We start from the raw sequence: 20,360 nt of genomic DNA on the forward strand, positions 1-20,360 counted from the left end.
CTGGACTCTGGAATAACTGGACTCTGGAATAACTGGACTCTGGAATATAGTCTCCACCCTTTTCTCCCACTTGTGCAAGCACATCCCAGTTCTGTGCACTCTCGGGTAATACAGATGCTAAGCAAAGAAGTCAAATGAGATTATCGATTCCGCTCTCATTACCTGAGCTTTGGATGGCTGCCAAGGAAAGGGTGTGGAGAAATCACATCAGGCTAGTGTAGGCAGCAGACGGTCATACTGGAGCCCAGAGAGCAGGCAACCAGGCTTCAGGGGAGCAAGTCCTAGAGGGACCAATCTTCCCCAGCTCAACCCACTTCAGGGGAGCAAGTCCTAGAGGGACCAATCTTCCCCAGCTCAACCCACTTCAAGCTGCTCTAGAAGCAACCCAGAAACAGAGGGTTGAAGGTAAGGTCCTCTTTACTGGGTGTCTATGTGTCAGGCCACTTGATAAGACCATTTTCTATAAGTATGTGTGTACATGCATGAATATATTTGTTTGTCAACCCTCATTTTGCAGCTGAGAAAACTGAAAATCAGAGAGGTCAAGGTTACAGTCAGAGCTGTCTGACTCCAGAGTCCATGCTTTCTCCACTACATTCAATGCCTCTCAAAATAAGTTCTCCTCACAGAACAAGAATGTACTCCACATCTTTTTAAAAAACTTACTAGAGAACTTTAATGGACAATTTTCATAACATGGTTTCACAAAATTGTTTTTTTCCCCATTTTTTAAGTCTACTAACTTTCTCTGAATATGCCATTATTTTCTAATTCTCTTAGATCTCAGGAATTCTTGAGGGGGAGAAACCCCAATATGCTTATAAGGAAACTCAACTTGGGCAGGAATTGATCCCCCTCCATTACTCTCTGTCACCACAGGGACACACATCCTTGAGGATAGTGACTTTGCCTTTAAATTCACTGGCATCTTTTGGTCAACAGTTGATAATCAATAAGTGCTGGCTGATTAACTATTAGAATAAGGGATATGATGACTATTTCCCTCACTGAAATGCCCAATATATTTGTTTAGGTTACCTAATTTATTAAATTACGAATTCCTAACAGTCTTTGGGATCAAGAGGATCCTGCCAATTTCTAACAACCACTAGAGCAAGTACCTTTAGACTAAAATGTCCCTGCATTCGCATTGCTGTCACGTTAGGATTAATGTCCACAGTAACTGTGCCTTGACTAGCCAGTCTACACCTCCTGTGCTTGTACTCTTCTTAACTGGTTGGAATACTTTTTTTAAGAGGGAGGGGAGTGCTAAATGTCAGCCTGTCCCTACTTAAATTCCTCTATGTTTCTTCAAAGCTACATAAGTTATGTCTCCTTATAACTAACTGTTGAATTAAGTATTTCCCCCTTTACCTAGCCTCTCATAAGTTTTCAAATAGACAACTAGGACAGGCCTCTATCTCCAAATATCTTTGGGTTTAACATGTTATCTCATATTTTCCATCTAACAGAGAGTTGACTCTACCAAGTATTCATTAAAGATCTTTGTAGAGACTGAAATACAGAAGATAAAATGGAGCCCTCTATTCTTACCACCCTCACTTTGATGCCCCAATCTACTTTCCTGTATTTCCCCTCACACGATATGGTTGAAGAAAAGGTTGTTGTTGTTGTTTTTTAAAGCCAGTTTTACAACTTATACCACAATTTCTATAATATCCAAACACCTCATATAAGCTTAAATTTTTTCAAATGAAGATACAAACAGAGGGAAAAATAGTGTGCTTTTAAACATATTCAAAGTTTCATGTTAAAACATTAAAAGTGGGGCGCCTGGGTGGCTCAGTTGGTTAAGCGACTGCCTTCGGCTCAGGTCATGATCCTGGAGTCCCGGGATCGAGTCCCGCATCAGGCTCCCTGCTCAGCGGGGGGTCTGCTTCTCCCTCTGACCCTCCCCCCTCTCATGCGCTCTATCTCATTCTCTCTCTCAAATAAATAAATAAAATCTTAAAAAAAAAAAAAAAGTAAAACTATTTAAAAAAAAACAAAACATTAAAAGTGAATCCCATTAAGTCTCATTTAGGAGAAAAAAATGAAATTAACATAATTAGTTACTACTTTTTACCCACTAGATCAGCAAAGTTTGATGAAGCCCCATGTTAGGGAGAATAAAGAGAAACAGACTCACAGTGCTGATGGGAATTTGAAGGATTTCAAACTCCATGAAGGATAATTTGCCAGTATCCAACAAAAAAGAAAGCAGATACATCTCGACTTAGCAAATCTAATTCTAGTAATTTAACCTATAGCCATGTTCACACACATGCAAAATGACATGAAAAAAGGGATTCACTGCAGCATTGTTCATAACTGCTAGAACCTTAAAACAACTTAATATCCAATCTGGGACTAAGTAAGTCATTGCATATCCATACAGTCAAATTCTATGCAACTCTAAGAAATGTATTTACATGTATGAAACAGTCAAATGTTAGGGTATCATGTGTATGAAGAGGAGGAAATATACACACATTTGTCTTCTGTGTAGTTATCTCCAAGGAAGGGAACAAAGTAACTGGGGACAATACTGGGAGGAAGATTTACATCTTTGTGCCTCTAAAAATCTGAACCATGTTAGTATTACCAATTTAAAAAATAAGTTCCATTTATGTTATGCAAATTTCCATCTCCTTCCCAGCCCTATCTTTCCTTTCATAGTCCTTCCTTGAATGGGTACTGCCTTCGTAACCCTAGCTCTATTCCCACCCTTGCAGCTGGTTTCACCTTTCCCTTTTAGGGCTCAGGGTCAGCGAGCACGGTAATGGTTTTTCCTCTCACCTTTTCACACGCAGAGGACAGGCAGTCTGCTCCTGCCTGTACTGTATCTAGAGGTAGTTAAGACTTCCATGGTCTACGGACACTCAGCACGTTGCTATAGGCACCTTGCAGCATGCCATTCCTCCGTGTTTGTGTTCTGAGGAGCTCTGTTCAAGGCAGTATTTGTGACATCCTCATCTAGTCTAGTGCTCAGTCAGTTCATTAGATCACTCCCAAGCCTAAAGAATTATCTTTTCATCTGTGAAGTTCTTCCTGTCAACTGCATTGCAATCTATTTTTCAAATCTAAAGACAAATTACATTGATCCAATGTCTGCACACTCCTATATTTAATAGTAACCATTAGAAAAATCAGTGACCAAGAAAACTTACCCTGGTGTTACTTTAACACATGATCAACTTACCAGCTTTACATAAAATAGCAATACTGTGTATAACATACAGATAAGAAAAAAAAAGTCTTTATATAGTTTGGCAAGGATATCCAGGCCAGAGCTTTTTGCAAATAGGTTGTAATTCAGCTTCACACTATGTCACTCTATTACTGGCATTAAAGACCTATTAAAAATGTAATAAATCTTTACCAGGGCTGATTCTTATTAGACATTCAAACTTAAAAAGAATTGCAGGGTCAGACTTCGCAAAATAAAACTTATTTCTGCTACCCAACCGCCCAAAATATAAGCACTATACTTAACCTAGTTATTACATATAGATTAAAAGTTCCAAACTGCTTACTGTCTAGCTTGATCCTTACTGGAATAGGTTACATTTACGACTGCAGTTTCCGAGTCAGTGTTCACTAGAGGAAGAGAAAAGTGAAGAGAAAAAAATGTTAGTTTTCTTTCTATTTCCTTCCTTTTACAAATTTGAAAGCAATTGAGAAGACATGTACCTTGCTCACAGCTTTCCACCACTCCATACTGGACTAGTAAACTATCCAGCACCTATCAGGAGGGCAAGAAAAAATTACAGATTTTCAGTTTCCCAAGTTATTAACAAGGGCAGAAATATGTTTTAAAATCACAAAGTAATTGTGATGGAAATGAGCCAAAAAAAATTTAACTGGGGTTTTGGGACTACAAAAGCAAAGGAAGAGTACCATAGAGAGCACACAGTGGGATTCTCTCTCTCCTGCCTGTTCCCAGATCTGACTTTAAGCTCACTTCCTACGGCTAACCAAGAAGTTAAGTGGCTCAGCAAAGATTTCAAAACCATAGCCGCCTGATTCCTGAAGCTGGAGGAGAAAGAACCATGTATTTCTCATACGTATATCAACACATCATCATATGAGATAAGGCCCCAAGTCAAGGTTTATCTTAAAGTGTTCCTTTTCAAAGAACTTCCTTTCACAGCTGTTACGGGCAAATCAGAACAGACTATTCTCAAGGCAGACTGGCAAAATGAAAAGAATAGTTGATTTTCTACCCAGAGTCTTAAGTTGAAGATTAACCTAACTACCTGAAATTAATTTAACACTGTTGGAAAATGTACAATTTGAAACTGTTTTTACCATCTTTCCTGCAGCTGCATTATTATTACACTGTGCATGTTTTTCTAAAGAGAAGCTGTTAAAACAGTAAATTCTTTTATAGTATAAACTGCAGATGTACATCTCATGGTCTCATCAATATAAACCAAATTCAACTGTCCCTGGTTTCCAAGAACTGTAAAGCTTTTCTTGAAAAGTAAAACAAGTTTTTATTAATTTATAGTGAACCACTTACTCAACAATTGCAAAATTAAAGGACAATTCCTTGAGAATGTTTTCTGCCCCCAAGAACACAGTAAACCATTAAGGAACATTAGATTTTTGTTGTTGTTGTTAATTCCCTACTAAACTTTAAAGCAATTTCTTCGAAACAAACATTTATCTCATGTGGTATCTTTCAGGCATTTATTTTGTTTACTGATTTAAGTTTGAAATTTATAGCAAGGTTTGTCTGGGGATGCACTTTAATATTTTTCCCCATTTTAAATAGGGCTAATACCTATTTGTGGATGGAATGGTTACCTATTTTTATACTGCAGTTTTGATGTGGTAGTGGTAGAGAAGGGGTGTAGGGAGTAGGGATAAATGCCAATATTAAATAAACACCACTGTTGATTCTTCCTAAAAGCAATTTGCTCAGTAATACATTAGTCTCCACATAGCTCATACCACCTTAACTTGTACTACTGTACATATATACACACACTTACGTGTAAATATACATACATATACACAGGCATTAAATAAGTGATAGAATTTAACTTAAAAAAATCAAGGAAATGTACATCAGAATTTTCACTGCATATATTGTAGAAAGCTTAGTATTTTCGTAACAAAATTGCTTGAGGGCGCCTTGCTGGCTCAGTTGGTAGAGTATGTGACTCGATCTCAGGGTCTTAAGTCTGAACCCCACGTTGGCTGTAGAGTTTACGAAAGAAACTGCCCCCCCCAAAAAAACAAAAAAACTGCTTGTAGTTATACCATCTATTGCTAATAATAAATGCCATTGGTTGTCAATGATTTCGTGGGTAAAATCTCTAGAAAAGTTAATTAGAAACTACGATTCTATACACTAAAAAGGCGAATTTTACTGTATGTAAACTGTACTTAAATAAACCTGATTCTAAATAAAACAAAACCAAAACACTATAATCCTAAAAACAAAAAAAACAGGTCCAGCATCAATCTTGATACCTAGTTAAGAATCAAGTTAACACCACAACCTGAGGAGTTTTATCTAGACACCAAAGATGAATTTCAATGGGTCTTTGAGGTCTTAATTCAAATTTTATGCACAAACTTTGGGGATCATCACAACTGAGAGACAGAGGAAGGACTGTTAATAGCCCCATCCAATTCCCAAATCCCAAAAGGGTTTCCAACCCCCGATAATTAAGCAGTGCTATAGTAACCAGTTTTCCTTTACTCTATTAGGCAGGCATTTGTCTCAATGTGCTATGTCAAACAGGACTACCAAACTGTATCATATGCCACTCCAACCCACTCAACTCTCCAAGAGTAACTACAACTTAACCCTAAGTAAATTCGGACATTTTGATTCATCCTGCATTAATCAGGAAGACAAACATTCCTGTTATCTGTCAGTTAACCACCCACCGCCCTGGGTTCGGGTCTCTTTTCAGTTGCTAGAACATCTTGTAGTTTCTACCTCTCCCATCTATTTCCGCTACACATGTTTTAAATTAAACAGCTTTGTTTGAAGGTAAAAAGTAAAATAAAAACTTCCATTGGGGGCGCCTGGGTGCTCGGTCGTTGGGCGTCTGCCTTCAGCTTAGGTCGTGATCCCGGGGTCCTGGCATCGGGCCCCACATCGGGCTCCCTGCTGGGTGGGAAGCCTGCTTCTCCCTCTGCCACTCCCCCTGCTTGTGTTCCCTCTCTCGCTGTGTCTCTCTCTTCAAGTAAATTAAAAAAAAAAAACTTCCATTGCCCATTTCCAACATTTCCATAAATCTCTTCATTCTCAATCCTAAATGAATTTATTTTACTCAAGCCACAAAGGAAACATTTCTCTATGCGTCACTAACTTTTAAATTCCAACTGGAGGGGAAAGAAGGCATCAAAGCAAATTAAAGCCTCAGAGGAAATGTCTTGGTGGAATGTCCCTTTTTTATATATTTAGGACTTAAAAATCTCAAATATCCAGGCTGTATTTTAAAAAAAGTTCATTCATGTATAGAAATAGCACCTCACAATAAATGCCAAGATTATCATTGTCCTTCACATAGCTGTGGAGGAGAATTAAGATAATTTGTAAGTGGATAGAGTGGAAACAATCTAGGGTGAGGAATGGATAGACAAATGTGGTATAGCCATACAACTGAATATTATTTGGCCATAAAAAGGAATGAACTACTAACATAGGCTATATGAATCAATGTTGAAACGTTAAGTCAAAGAAGCCAATCACCAAAAAAAAACAAAAACAAGGGCTCCTGGGTGGCTCAGTTGGTTAAGCGACTGCCTTCAGCTCAGGTCATGATCCTGGAGTCCCGGGATCGAGTCCCGCATCGGGCTCCCTGCTCAGCGGGGAGTCTGCTTCTCCCTCTGACCCTTCCCCCCTCTTGTGCTCGTTCTATCTCATTCTCTCTCTCAAATAAATAAATAAAATCTTTAAAAAAAACAAAAACATGTTAAGTGATTCCGTTAGTAGGCAATGTCCAGAAAAGAGAAATCTATAAAGACCGAAAGTAAATTAGTGGTTGCATAGGGCTGGTGAGTGGGAATACAGGGTGATAGCTGAAGAGGCTTTTTTTTTGAGATGATAAAGTCAATAAACATCGGCTGTGGTGATGGGTACACATATCTGTTACACTAAAAAACAATGAATCATACATTGTAAATGTATGTGAATTGTATTTCCATAAAGCTGTTAAGAGTAACTAAGATTGGGGCGCCTGAATGGCTCATTTGGTTAAGGTCTGCCTTTGGCTCAGGTCATGGTCCCAGGGTCCTGGGATCGAGCCCCAGGTGAGCTCCCTGCTCAGCAGGGAATCTGCTTCTCCCTCCTGCCCCCTCTCTAATAAATAAAATCTTAAAAAAAAAAAAAAGTAATAACTAAAATCAGTATTACTTAATAATGGCCTAGGATTTTTTTTTTAGCCTTGAAGAGCTACTGTAATACAATGAACTGCACAAAATTTGATCAGTCCCGCCATTATGTACACTCTCCTGAGGCCACCACCATAATCAAGCTAAGTTTCTTCATGCCCCTCTTCAACTTAGTAGGCTGGTTTATTCATACACAGAACATCGAAATAAAGGTAACTGGAAAACTCTTTGTGCTTGGACAAGATCAGACTTCCTCTGCCACAGCAGACCACCTCCACCACCACCACCCCTGACCCCAACCAAACGAGCTGGAGGTCAGAGGTGCCCTTATGGGCATTATGCGTAATTCATGCTCTGCAGATAAACTTTCTGCTAACTGCTGATTCTTTATACCCACTGCTCATGAGGTCCCATCACCTCTGAACTAGCTGAACTGAAGGTCTGACTGACATCTTGCCTCCAGTCCACCAGCCCATCCTGTCACTCTTCTGCTAAAAGTTACTACTCCTCAGTGACTTCAAATAACTGACAGAAAATGTCACAAGCTCAACGTGGTGGAGGAGATCATCAATGATCTGGTACTGCCTACCTCCTTCCATCCTCTGCAATATACTTCCCACACACCTAATGCTCCAGTCACACCCTCAAGACTGGGTAAAGCACCCCTCGTCTCCATAGTACCTGAGCTCACCTAATCCTAGAAATGAAAGCAATGTCATTTTATAATCTCTTCACTGATCTTTATTCTCCCACTAGACTAGTCATAATTAACCATAGCGATGTGATTGTCAAGTGTGTCACAAATAATCTATTCCTAATGGTTACAATGGCTTCCACACTTAAAAAAACTTATAGTACATATACAATAATAGAATCCAAGTCCTTCTTATGTGCCGCGAGCATTTCAGAAGCTGATGGGACAGTGCTAGATATTACAATCTTGTGTGCTCTTTTCTTAAAGTGCCTCTGGAAATGCCCCTCCGCCACACAGAGCTCCACTTGTCTCTGAACTTATAAGGAAAGAGACCATAGCTTTCTTACCTGAGAACCATACACTCAAGCTCAGTGAGGAGCAACAACAAAAACTAAAGGGTTAAAAGGAAGCCACCAGTTTTTGTCCTAAGAGCAAAGGAACTAATTCCAGGTTCCTTTACAAGTCCAAAGTGATATAAGTGAACAGATATTCATCATGAATTTATATGAAAAAGATGTAGAAGTGTACAGTCACAAGCATTGTAAGAACCAGTTACATTAAAATTCAAAGCAGGATATTTAATGCTCTCTTGCCCCAACACACGCTTTACCAAAATACAAACAGGTGGACACACACCCACACAATAATAAACATTCCAAACACTAAAACCACACTCAGACTCTGGGGAGGGGTTACCAGAAAGAAGCGGGGTTTTTCGGGGGGGGGGGGGAAGTTACTGACTCTCTCAGGGCCCTTATTTCCATAGTTCTGGAGGCCGGAAGTCCAAAATCAAGGTGTCAGCCGGGCCCTGCTCCCTCTGTAGGGTCCAAGGAAGAATCCTTCCCTGCCTCTTCCAGCGTCTGGTTGCTGTTGGCAATCCTTGCTGTTCCCGAGCCTGTAGCTGCACCACTCCACTCTCTGCCCCCACTGGCACATGGCCTCCCCCACCCCTCTGTATCTGGGTCTCTGTCTCTGCATCTGAATCTGCTTCTCCTTCCTCATATAAAGATATCAGCCATTGGACCTAGGACCCACTCTAATCCCGTATGACATCATCTCAATTTGATTACATCTACAAAGACCCAATTTCCTTTTACTTTTTTGGGGGGGGGGGGGGGGTGTTAGTGTAAATTCACTTAATATATAATGTATAACTGGTTTCAAAGGTAGAGGTCAGTAATTCATCAGTTGTATATAACACCCAGTGCTCAATTACATCACGTGCCCTCCTTTATGTCCATCACCCCGTTACCCCATCCCCCCAACCCGCTCCCCTCCAAGAAAGAAGTTATTTTTTACTATTCCCCATTTCAACAAGAATAAGGAGGAAAAACCTCCACAAAATCAACTTTGGAGAGCCAGGTATGTAGAGATAAAGGGAACTTCCTTCAAATACAGCTTAACACATTTTAGAGAAACAGGAACCCACTTGTTGTTCTTTATGGATAAAAATCATTCCAGGAATTTTATTCTTTTACATCATCTATGAGAAGACTAGCTATATTAACAAAGAACAACTCTGTATTGCAGGCCTCAATAAGCATTTGTAATACTGGTACAAAATTCAGATAAAAAAAAATTTAAAGAAATACCCAACTTAATGAAGAGTTCCCTGAAGTGTGATCACCATAAGTATTTGAGTAACAAACGATTTTCTCACACCAAACTCCATATACGATTTCAACTCGAGAAGGCCAACATACACAGACCAGATCTTTGACAACCTCACAAGCCAGGTGGCACATCATCTTTATCACTGATAACACCCAGAGGGCATCTCAGCCTCCATCATCCCACATGAATGTTTCAGTGTTAGAGGTGCGTAGAGCAAAGCCTCGCAACTTCCTAGCCAGACTCCACTTCCAAGTTAGATCCTCTAACATGGGGAGGAGATAATAATTTAGGATTTTATAAAATCACGTGATGGAGCAACTAAAAGAGAACAGTCCGGGTTACCATGCACACACACAGGCCTCAAAGTCACAGAAGGCAAGCCTCAGGAGCTCCTGCCGGGAGAAACTTTATGATCGACATCCATGCCCAAACCCAACGCTGTGTCCATTTGTCCCGTTACTGCCTTTTGTAGTCAGTAGTGATACCTTCTAGAGTTACAAACGCCAGAAACCTTGCTCATTTAAGCCTCGAAAATTTCACCTTTAACCCCATGAAGCTCAATAAAAGTCCACCTACACATTGCTCTGGGCCTACCCACTGAGCTCTCTTCTGCCATGCCAGACCCAGCCTCCATCACCTCTCTCCGCGCTACTGCAAAATGCTCCTAGGTTGTCTCCCTGTATTCATTTCTGCTTCCGATTATTTGTTCTCAAACAGCAAGACTTACATTGTCAGTGTGCTAGCCACTGGCTACGTGTGGCTACTGGGCACCTGAAAGGTGGCTAATCCACATTTGAAATGTGCTTAAATGTAAAACACCAAGGGTGCCTGGGTGGCTCAATCGGTTAAGTGTCCAACTCTTGATCTCAGTTCAGGTCTTGATCTCAGGGTGCTGAGTTCAAACCCTGCATTGGGCTCCATGCTGGGTGTGGAGTCTACTTAAAAAATAAATAAATAAACACCAGATTTTGAAGGCTTAGTACAAAATATATAAAATCCCATTTTTAAAATATTGATTACATGTTAAAACTGTACTATTTTGGATATATTAGGTTAAGTAAATTACTATTAAAATTCATTTTCACCTCTTTTTTATTTTCTTAACATGGCTACTAGACAATTTTTAATTGTGTAAGTGGCCTGCATTTTCTTTCTACTGGACCATGCTAAGCTAGACTGATTTTTTAAAAGCTGAGCTAATCAACTTACACCCTATGATAAACTCTAAGAGCTTCCCTTTGTATGTGGGAAAGGATCCAAAGTCCCTAACAAGTGCCCTGAAGGCCCCATGTGACCTGCTCATCGTCTAATGCCAAGCTCTCCTTTCCAACTACGCTGGCCTTCTTTCAGTAATGAATTATGGGTGATAACATTTGGGTGCTTTCCAGTAGAAGCACTGTCTTAAATATTTTATCTATTTTAACTCATTTAATTCCACACAATCCCATAAAGGAACATCCCATTTTATAGATGCGTAAATTACGGCATGGGGAAGTTAATGGTGTTTTAACTTGGATAGATAAGTGATAGAGAAATGATTTAAAACCACAGCTGTCAGATTCCAGTGCCCACACTTTTACTACTTGGTCAACTAAGCTGCCTCATTTTCCCACACAATTAAAATAAAACATAATGGGGGCGCCTGGGTGGCTCAGTCATTAAGCGGCTGTCTTGGGCTCAGGTCATGATCCCAGGGTCCTGGGATTGAGCCCCGCATCGGGCTCCCTGCTCAGCAGGAAGCCTGCCTTTCCCTCTCCCACTCCCCCTGTTTGTGTTCCCTCTCTCTCTAATAAATGAATAAAATCTTTCAAAAATAATAATAATAAAATAAAATAAAACATAATGATACAGACTGAAGCCAGTCAATCCTTTCTTTGCTGGAAGATCAAAATCAGCCTTTGGTAGGCGAAGAACTTTATCAACTCTAAGGGTCAACAGGCTTTCCTAGCCCTTGTTCCAAGCACTAAACACTGTATTTCTATATACCTCAATCAGATTAACTTGTTCTACATTTTACTAACTGCAATACTTGTAAAACACACCAAATAATATAAAGTTAAGGTCCCTCTGACTACCTACTTTGAAACCAGTTACTTCCCACAAATCCTCAAAGAAACCACTGTCAGTTTGATGGCTCTCTCCAAATGTTTTTAGAAGTATGTGTCCCATGAAGAGATGTTCAACATTATCAGTCACTGAGGAAATGTAAATGAAAGCCACACTGAGATTGCTTCACACTCACTAGATGGCTGTAATTTTTTTTTTTAAGGAAAATAATAGAGGTCTTGTCAAGGTGAAAAAATTAGAATTCTCATACTTTGTTGGGAGAAATGTAAAATAGTGCAGCCTCTATGGAAAACAGTATGGCAGTTCCTCAAAAAAATTAAAAATAGAATTACCACATGATCCAACAATTCCACTTCTGAATATATACCCAGTAGAACTGACAGCAGGTACCCAAAGAGATATTTGTACACCTATGTTCCTAAAAGCATCATTCACCATCGCTGAAAGAATAATGTGGTATATACATACAAATGGACTATTTATTACTCAGCCAAAGAAGGAATGAAGTACTGATATGTGCTATAATGTGGATAAATCTTGGAAACATTCCGCTAGGTGCAAAAGAAGCCAGACATTCAAGGTCACATATTACACAACTCCATTTATCAGAATCGGTAAATCCACGGAGACAAAAGCAGACTAGTGGTTTCTGGGGGCTGGAGGACAGAGAAATGGGGAGTGACGGCTTATAGACAGGGGTACTCTTTCTGGAGTGATGAAAATGTTCTGGAATTTGTAGTGATGGTTGTACAGTCTTGTCAATATGCGGAAACCCACTGAATTGCACACACTCTGACACGGTTACTTTCATAATTATGTGAATTTTAGCTCAAGTTTTTTTTTTTTAAAGTACATGTAGATGTTTATGTATTCACACATCCACCCACAGAAGATGATTTTGTTAATTTTCATAAAATCTATCAATTACTGTTCTAAACAGCTTACATATACTTTCTCAATGACCTCTCACAATGTGGCTACTTTCCCCATTTTGAAGAATAAACTGAGCAGATTTTAAGTAACTTAAAGTCTGACATTACTTGTCTTGCCTTCCGCCCCCCCCAATCTATCATCTTGGTGGCCAGTCTATGTTGGTAAACACAAAATTACATTATTCTTTTTAACTGCCGCATGGATTTCCACAGTACAGACTATTAACCTGCAGTCTTTTCCTCAGTCCCTCAATCCTCCAAACCTTGAACACTAAACTGTCTGTGACCTACCCCAACATGCCACAGGGTCTGGAGAGAGCCCATCAGAAGACTAAGAGCAGTGACTGCCTGGTCTTCCTTCCAGACCTTGGCACCCCCCCCCGCCCCCGGCTCCCCAACCAAACATGGAAAGATTAGGGAATCCTAGAAGTAAACACAAATTTCAGTTACTCACTTACTTACTCCTTTAGCAGAAAGGTAGGGATTATCACTCCAAACAGCTACAAATGACTAAAGGAAAAGAGAAAGCAGTTCAAAAGCCTAATTACAATTCCAACATTATCATGGGTGAAGGCACTAATTAAAAAGTGATTCATCTAATGAGGTGAAAAATACCCAAGATTACAGTGGCCTCCCAAAGTGGTAGTAGACAATCCCAGATGCTGGCATTTTATCTATTACCCCTACTGGAAGTTTATTTAAAAATGAAAAATACAGGTGCGCCTGGATGGCTCAGTCATTAGGCGTCTGCCTTCAGCTCAGGTCATGATCCCAGGGTCCTGGGATTGAGCCCCGCATCGGTTTCCCTGTCCGGCAGGAAGCCTGTTTCTCCCTCTCCCGCTCCCCCTGCTCATGTTCCCTCTCCCGCTATGTCTCTGTCAAATAAATAAAATGTTAAAAAAAAAAAAATTATTAAAAAAAATGAAAAATACAAACAGCTGGAGCAGAAAAAAAAGAGGTTGGTGCAAAGTCAGTATTGATGAGAATATCTCCCTTAAGAATTAGTCCTTCAGATGTGCTTTAGGTATTCTACTGGGCTCTATGGGGCCTTATAATAAAATAATGGAAGTGATGAATGGATAACAATATATGGTATAATCATACACTTGAATACTGTCTGGCCATGAAAAGGAATGAAGTACATACTACAATGTGGATGCACCTTCAAAATGTTACGTGAAAGAGGCCACGTACTGTATAATACCATTTATATGAAGTGTCCAGAACAGGCAAATCTAGAGAGACAAAGCAGAACATGGTTGCCAGGGGCTGCAAGAGGCTACAAGGGAGGAAGGGCAGTGAGTATTAATGGCTATAGGGTTACTTTTTGGGATAATGAAAAATGTTCAAGAATTACATAGTGGTGATGGTTCCTTACACCTTGTGAATACACTAAAAAACACTGAATTACATGCTTTAAAATATGAATTTTATGGTACATGAATTGTAGCTCAATTTTCTTAAAAAGCACATTTAAGACATAACAGGATATCAACTTTACACATACAACACAATCTAACCATGTTGAAAAATGCCTATCATACCGAAGTGAACTATGAGTCATTTAACAATATGGCCATTAGGGAGAAAGAGACTTTTTCTTCTTTGCTTTTCTCCTTCCAAATTTTGTACAATGAACATGTAATTTTACAATCAAGAAAAAAATGAGATCAAACTGGATTATACTGACCTTTAAATTGTTTTAAAAAAAAAAGAATGCCAAAAAAATAGTGTTCCCCCCCTCCTATTCTTAAGGTTCTCACTTGGAGAGAGTTCTAGAGAAACAAATGAACAAAGGGCAGAGCCAAATGCATGAATTTTTTGGGCAGAGGAAAGATGCTTATGATACCAACCCATTGTAACAGACTTGAACCCTGCTAAGACACAGTGCTAGAAGAGACAAAAAGGCGGGACAAAAGTCAAGTGGAATCCTTTGCTCATTGCTATTTGTTTCCTATGACAGACCTGCATTTCCTTAACTGCTTTTGCACAGTGGGGTGGACAAGTCATCACAATACTGCCAAGCTAAAAGGTGCCCATACAAATGTTCTTGGAATTTCCTCAATCTCCAATTCACTGGTCCAGTGGGGCAGGAGTGTCCACATGGCAAGCCAGGGTTTCCCCCACACCCACCCATTGTTCTCAGTCACTGGTAGTGTATTACTCAAGATCAAGGCCTAACTTGGAGCCCAGCCACGTATGTGCTATACTTAAAAACCACTCATTAGCTCTTGAGCACTGCTTTCGCTCCAAAATTCTACTGCACAAGCTTTTCACCCAGAACCTACCCCTCAGATTGTTAACATAATCCTGCTATGTGCCATTTAGAAAATATTTGATTTTCAACTTGTATAGCGCCTATTACTGAAGAATTGGGACCAGAAGTGGGCATGCTCAAGTAATTTTAAAGCCTTCAGGGTGCCTGGGTGGCTCAGTCGGTTAAACTTCTGCGTTCAGCTCAGGTCATGATCCTGGGTCGGGCTCAGCGGGGAGCCTGCTTCTCCCTCTCTGTATGCCCCTCCTACACCTCCCCTCAGGCTCTTGCGTGTGCTCACACACTCTCTCTCAAATAAATCTTTTTTTTAAATGTTCTTATATTTTATAGACAAAAACCAAATTTTGATTTTTTAGCAGTGTCTCTGAAATTAAAAAAAACTCAAGCAACGTATCTGTCAGAATTTCATTTATGACCAAAGGTTAAGCTAAATACAAACTCACTTACTTCACAACCAGTGCATCATCTGCTACCCCAGTAATTATCCTCCTAGCACTGTTTATATCACTGTTGTATTATAATCTCTACAAGTCAAACAGAAACGGCCTGCTCATTAGTGACACCTCAGACAAGTATAGAAATCAAAATTCAGAACCCCACAATAAACGGACTCATTTTCCCTAAGCAAAGCCATGTGTGGAAACACTAAGTACATGGGTCATTCTGATCAACATTTTTTTTTTTAAGATTTTATTTATTTATTTATTTATTTATTTTTTTTTTTAAAAGATTTATTTATTTGAGAGAGCGAGAATGAGAGAGAGAGAGAGTACATGAGAGGGGGGAGGGTCAGAGGGAGAAACAGGCTCCTCGCTGAGCAGGGAGCCTGATGCGGGACTCGATCCAGGGACTCCAGGATCATGACCTGAGCCGAAGGCAGTCGCCTAACCAACTGAGCCACCCAGGCGCCCTTATTTATTTATTTGATAGAGACATAGAGAGAGAGGGAACACAAGCAGGGGGAGTGGGAGAGGGAGAAGCAGGCTTCCTGCTGAGCAGGCAGCCTGATGTGGGACTCGATCCCAGGATCCTGGGACCATAACCTGAGCCAAAGGCAGACATGTCTTTAACACTAATTATTCACATACATACAATGAACACTGATGGAGGTATAGGGCAAAAATTAGGACAGGTGAGGAGAGAGATTTACATGTTTACATGGAGACTAACGTGTAAATTGTATCTGGTAAGTGACTTACATCTAGGATATATAAAGAACTCTTACAACTCAATAATAAAAGACAACCCAATTTAAAAATGGGTGGAGGGCACCTGGGTGGTGCAGTCGGTTAAACCTCTGATTCCTGGTTTCGGCTCAGGTTGTGATCTCAGGGTGGTGAGATTGAGCCCCAAGTCAGGCTATGTGTTCAGCACAGAATCTGCTTAAGTTTCTCTCTCCCTCCCCCTCTGCCCCGGGCCCCCGCTTGCTCATGCGTGCATGTGCGCACTCTCTCACTCTCTCTAAAATAAATAAATCTTTTAAAAAGAAAATGGGTTGGGGGGGGTAAAATAGGTGATGAGGATTAAGGAGTGTACTTGTTGTAATGAGCACTGGGTGATGCATGGAATTATGGATATCACTATACTGTATACCTGAAACTAATATTACATTGTATGTCAGCGAGAATAAAAACTTAAAAAATGAAAATGGGCAGAGGACCTAAATAGACATTTCCCCCAAAGAAGATATACAAATTGCCAAAAGCACATGAAAGGATGTTTGGCAGGCGCCTGGGTGGCTCAATTGGTTATGCGATTGCCTTCGGCTCAGGTCATGATCCTGGAGTCCCTGGGTCAAGTCCCTTATCGGGCTCCCTGCTCAGCAGGGAGTCTGCTTCTCCCTTTGACCCTCCCCCTCTCATGCTCTATCTCATTCTCTCTCTCAAATAAATAAATAAAATCTTTTTAAATAAATAAATAAATAAATCCACTAGATGGCTATAATCACAAGGTCAGAAAATCACAAGGTCAGAAAATCACAAAGACAACAGACAACGGATGTGGAGAAAGCAGAGCTCTCATACTACTGCTAAGAGTATCAATTTCAGAGTGGTACAGCCACTCCAGACAACAGTGTGGCAGTTCCTCAAAACATTAAATGGTTACTTTAGGACTCAACAACTGCACTACTGTGTATATTCCCAAGAGAAATGAAAACATGTTCGCATCAAAAAACTGTACATGAATGTTCACAGCAGCATTATTCACAATAGCCAAAAACAGTGAAAACAACCAACATGTCCTTTAAGAGATGAACAGGGAAACAAAAGGTGGTGTATCCATACACTGGCCTGTAATTTGGCAACAGAAAGGAAAACATACTGATACATGCTACAACACAGAGATGCCTTGAAAACATTTTGCTAAGTGAAAAAAGCCAGACACAAAGACTATAAGGATTGTTATTTCAATGAAATGCCCAGAATAGGCAAATCTATACAGACAAAAAGAACAGTGGTTGCTTAGGGCTAAGGGGTAGGTGGGGGATAAGAGGGGTCAGCTGAAGGGTATAGGATTTCTTTCTGATGTGATGAAAATATTCTAAAATTAACTGTGATGACAGTTGCACATATCTATGAATATACTAAAAACCATTGATTTGTGCACTTTAAACAGATGAATTGCAGGACATGTGATTATCTCAGTGAAGTCATAATAAAAGGGGGTCTTTTTATAAGAATGAGAAACTGGAAAACAATCCATATACCAATAAAAATAAGTTAGTCTTTTCAAATTATACAGCCATTAAAAAAGGCCATGAACGGATCTCTACAACACACCTGGTAAGTACTAAAAACTAGGCCTGCAAAACAGCACTCATGGTATCATTCCACGTAGGTCAATAACCACACGTGTATAGCCAAAAAATAAAGCATGGTCAGAAAGTTCTTCACTAAATCTCCTCATCAATGGAAATTTTCACTTTGACTTTCTGTTTGGCTTTTTATATAAGTAGCATGTATTTTGCTTACAAAAATGAGAACTTTTAGTTCACTTTGGTGTCATTTACATGCTAGTAGTTAGCTTTTTTTTTTTTTTTAAGATTTATTTATTTATTTATTTGACAGAGAGAGAGAGAGCAGGAGAACACAGGCAGGGGGGAGGGGCAGAGGGAGAAGCAGGCCCCCCGCTGAGCAGGGAGCCGGATGCAGGACTTGATCCCAGGACCCTGAGATCATGACCTAAGCCGAAGGCAGACGCTTAACTGACTGAGCCACCCAGGCATCCCTAACTTCTTTGCTTTCTTAACACAGCCATACTGCAGGACGACTCAGGAGCCAACCTAAAAGAGCTCCCACAGGCTAAAAATGGGACAAACTATCAGTAAAGCTAACAAAAACAGACTGAGACACAAATTAATATAAACTCAAGTATCAAGTATATAAACTCAAATATTTAAAAGTATCTGTTACCGTTGGAGAACCAAGACTGGTAAATAAACACAATCAAACACTGCCTTTCTTGTAGGAAATTAATCTCACAGTAACCAAATAGTATCTCTGCAGAAGTTGCTCTTATAAAAGTGTTTCAATTAATGAGAATAAAACTGAAAAGTCACCCTTTTTGCTTCCCTTCATAAAATGGATTTCTCAAAAACTATGGATGCTAAATTACAAAAAGGAAACCAAATACGTGCTTCCTGACAGACGTCTGTACTACCACCTATGAATTATTCTCGCTTAAAGAGAAGTTGGGGGGGTGGGGTGGTAGAAAATCTGCATATGGCCAAGCCTTTTGTGGTCTCAACCTTGGCAACACAGCAGCATCACGTGGAGAGCTTAAAATACTAAAGCCTGGGCCCTAACCCTGGAGTTACGATTTAATTAGTCTGAAATATAGCCTGGACATTAAAATTTTTTATGAACTCCCCAGGTGGTTCTAACATGCAGCCACAGTGACGATCCCTGCTCTAGACTTAACTACCAATTCACAGGAATATAGAGGACTGAGAAACAAAGCTATAAACTACAAGGGTAGAATCAACTCATCTATTGTGACAGGACAAAAAAAAAAAAAAATCCAGTTTCTTCAACATTAACAAGGTAACAAAATAGAGTGAGAACCCACAAATTAAGAGGCTTAAGAGTGGGACATCTAGGGACACCTGGGTGGCTCAGTCGGTTAAGCATCTGCCTTTGGCTCAGGTCATGATTTCCGGGTCCTGGGATCAAGTCCCATATCGGGCTCCCTGCTCAGCGGGGAGCCTGCTTCTCCCTCTCCCTCTTCTTGCCGCTCCCCCTGCCTATGTTCTGTCAAATAAATAAATAAAATCTTAAAAAAAAAAAAAAAAGAGTGGGGCACCTGGCTGGCTCAGTCTGTAGAGCCCGTGACTCTTGACCTGGGGGTTGTGAGTTTAAGCCCCACACTGGGTGTAGAGATTACTTTAAAATATATATATATAATCTTTATTTCTTTTTTGAAAGATCTTATTTATTTATTTGACAGAGAGACACAGCAAGAGAGGGAACCCAAGCAGAGGGAGTGGGAGAGGGAGAAGCAGGCTTCCCGATGCAGGGCTCAATCCCAGGACTCTGGAATCACGACCTGAGCCGAAGGCAGACGCTTAACGACTGAGCCACCCAGGCACCCCAAAAATAGAATCTTTAAAAAAAAAAAAAAAGGCTTAAGAGAAATCAACCAACTGCAAAGTATGGACCTTATTTGGTTATAATGTTGGAGGGTGATATAAAGAGGAAATGAGATTGGCCATAAACTGATCATTGTTCAAGTTAGGTGAAAGGCTCATGGGGTGATTCATTATACTACTCTTTACATTTGTATATGCTTGAAACTACCCATTTTAGAAAGCTTTAACAATCAAACATTTTTTGAAGTTAAAGCTCTAATATGGCTGAAGAATAAGCATATAGTTCATACAAATCAGTAAGAAAATGAAAATTACCTCCAATATTCTTTTAAAGACTCTTTTAAGAAAATGAGAAAACCAAATGAGACTGGAAGCAAATATTTGCAAAGCACGCGTCTGATAAAAAACTTTTATCTGTGTGTATGTATCTCAGAAATTTCAAAACTCAGTAAGAAAACTAATTTTTATTTTTTTAATTTTTTTTAATTTTTTTAAGATTTTATTTATTCATTTGACAGAGATAGATACAGAGAGAGGGAACACAAGCAGGGGCAGTGGGAGAGAGAGAAGCAGGCCTCCCGCAGAGCGAGGAGCCCAATGCGGGGCTCGATCCCAGGACCCTGGGATCATGACCTGAGCTGAAGGCAGACGCTTAACGACTGAGCCACCTAGGCGCCCCAAGAAAACTAATTTTTAAATGTTCAAAAGATTTAAGGATTTATTTCAGAGAGAGAGAGAGAATGTGCGCAGATGTGCATGCATGTGGGGGGAGGGGGAGGAGAGGGAGAGAATCTCGAGTAGACTCCCCGCTGAGTGCAGAGCCCAATGCAA

The 20,360-nt window shown here is 40.0% G+C and overlaps 1 protein-coding gene across 3 annotated transcripts in view; it reads right to left on the minus strand.

Moving 5' to 3' along the window:
- The window catches only part of IGF2BP3 (insulin like growth factor 2 mRNA binding protein 3), a 151,701-nt gene that overhangs the window by 40,898 nt on the left and 90,443 nt on the right, over positions 1–20,360 (minus strand). For all 3 annotated transcript variants that reach the window (XM_021689681.1, XM_021689679.1, XM_021689680.1), the window contains exons 4-5: positions 3,694–3,745; positions 3,537–3,600 (exon numbers count right to left, since the gene is read on the minus strand). In XM_021689681.1, the coding sequence (XP_021545356.1) occupies positions 3,537–3,600; positions 3,694–3,745 (116 nt within the window). The remainder of the gene's footprint in view (positions 1–3,536; positions 3,601–3,693; positions 3,746–20,360) is intronic.

Source organism: Neomonachus schauinslandi, chromosome 12, assembly GCF_002201575.2.
Source record: "Neomonachus schauinslandi chromosome 12, ASM220157v2, whole genome shotgun sequence".
NCBI lineage: Eukaryota > Metazoa > Chordata > Mammalia > Carnivora > Phocidae > Neomonachus > Neomonachus schauinslandi.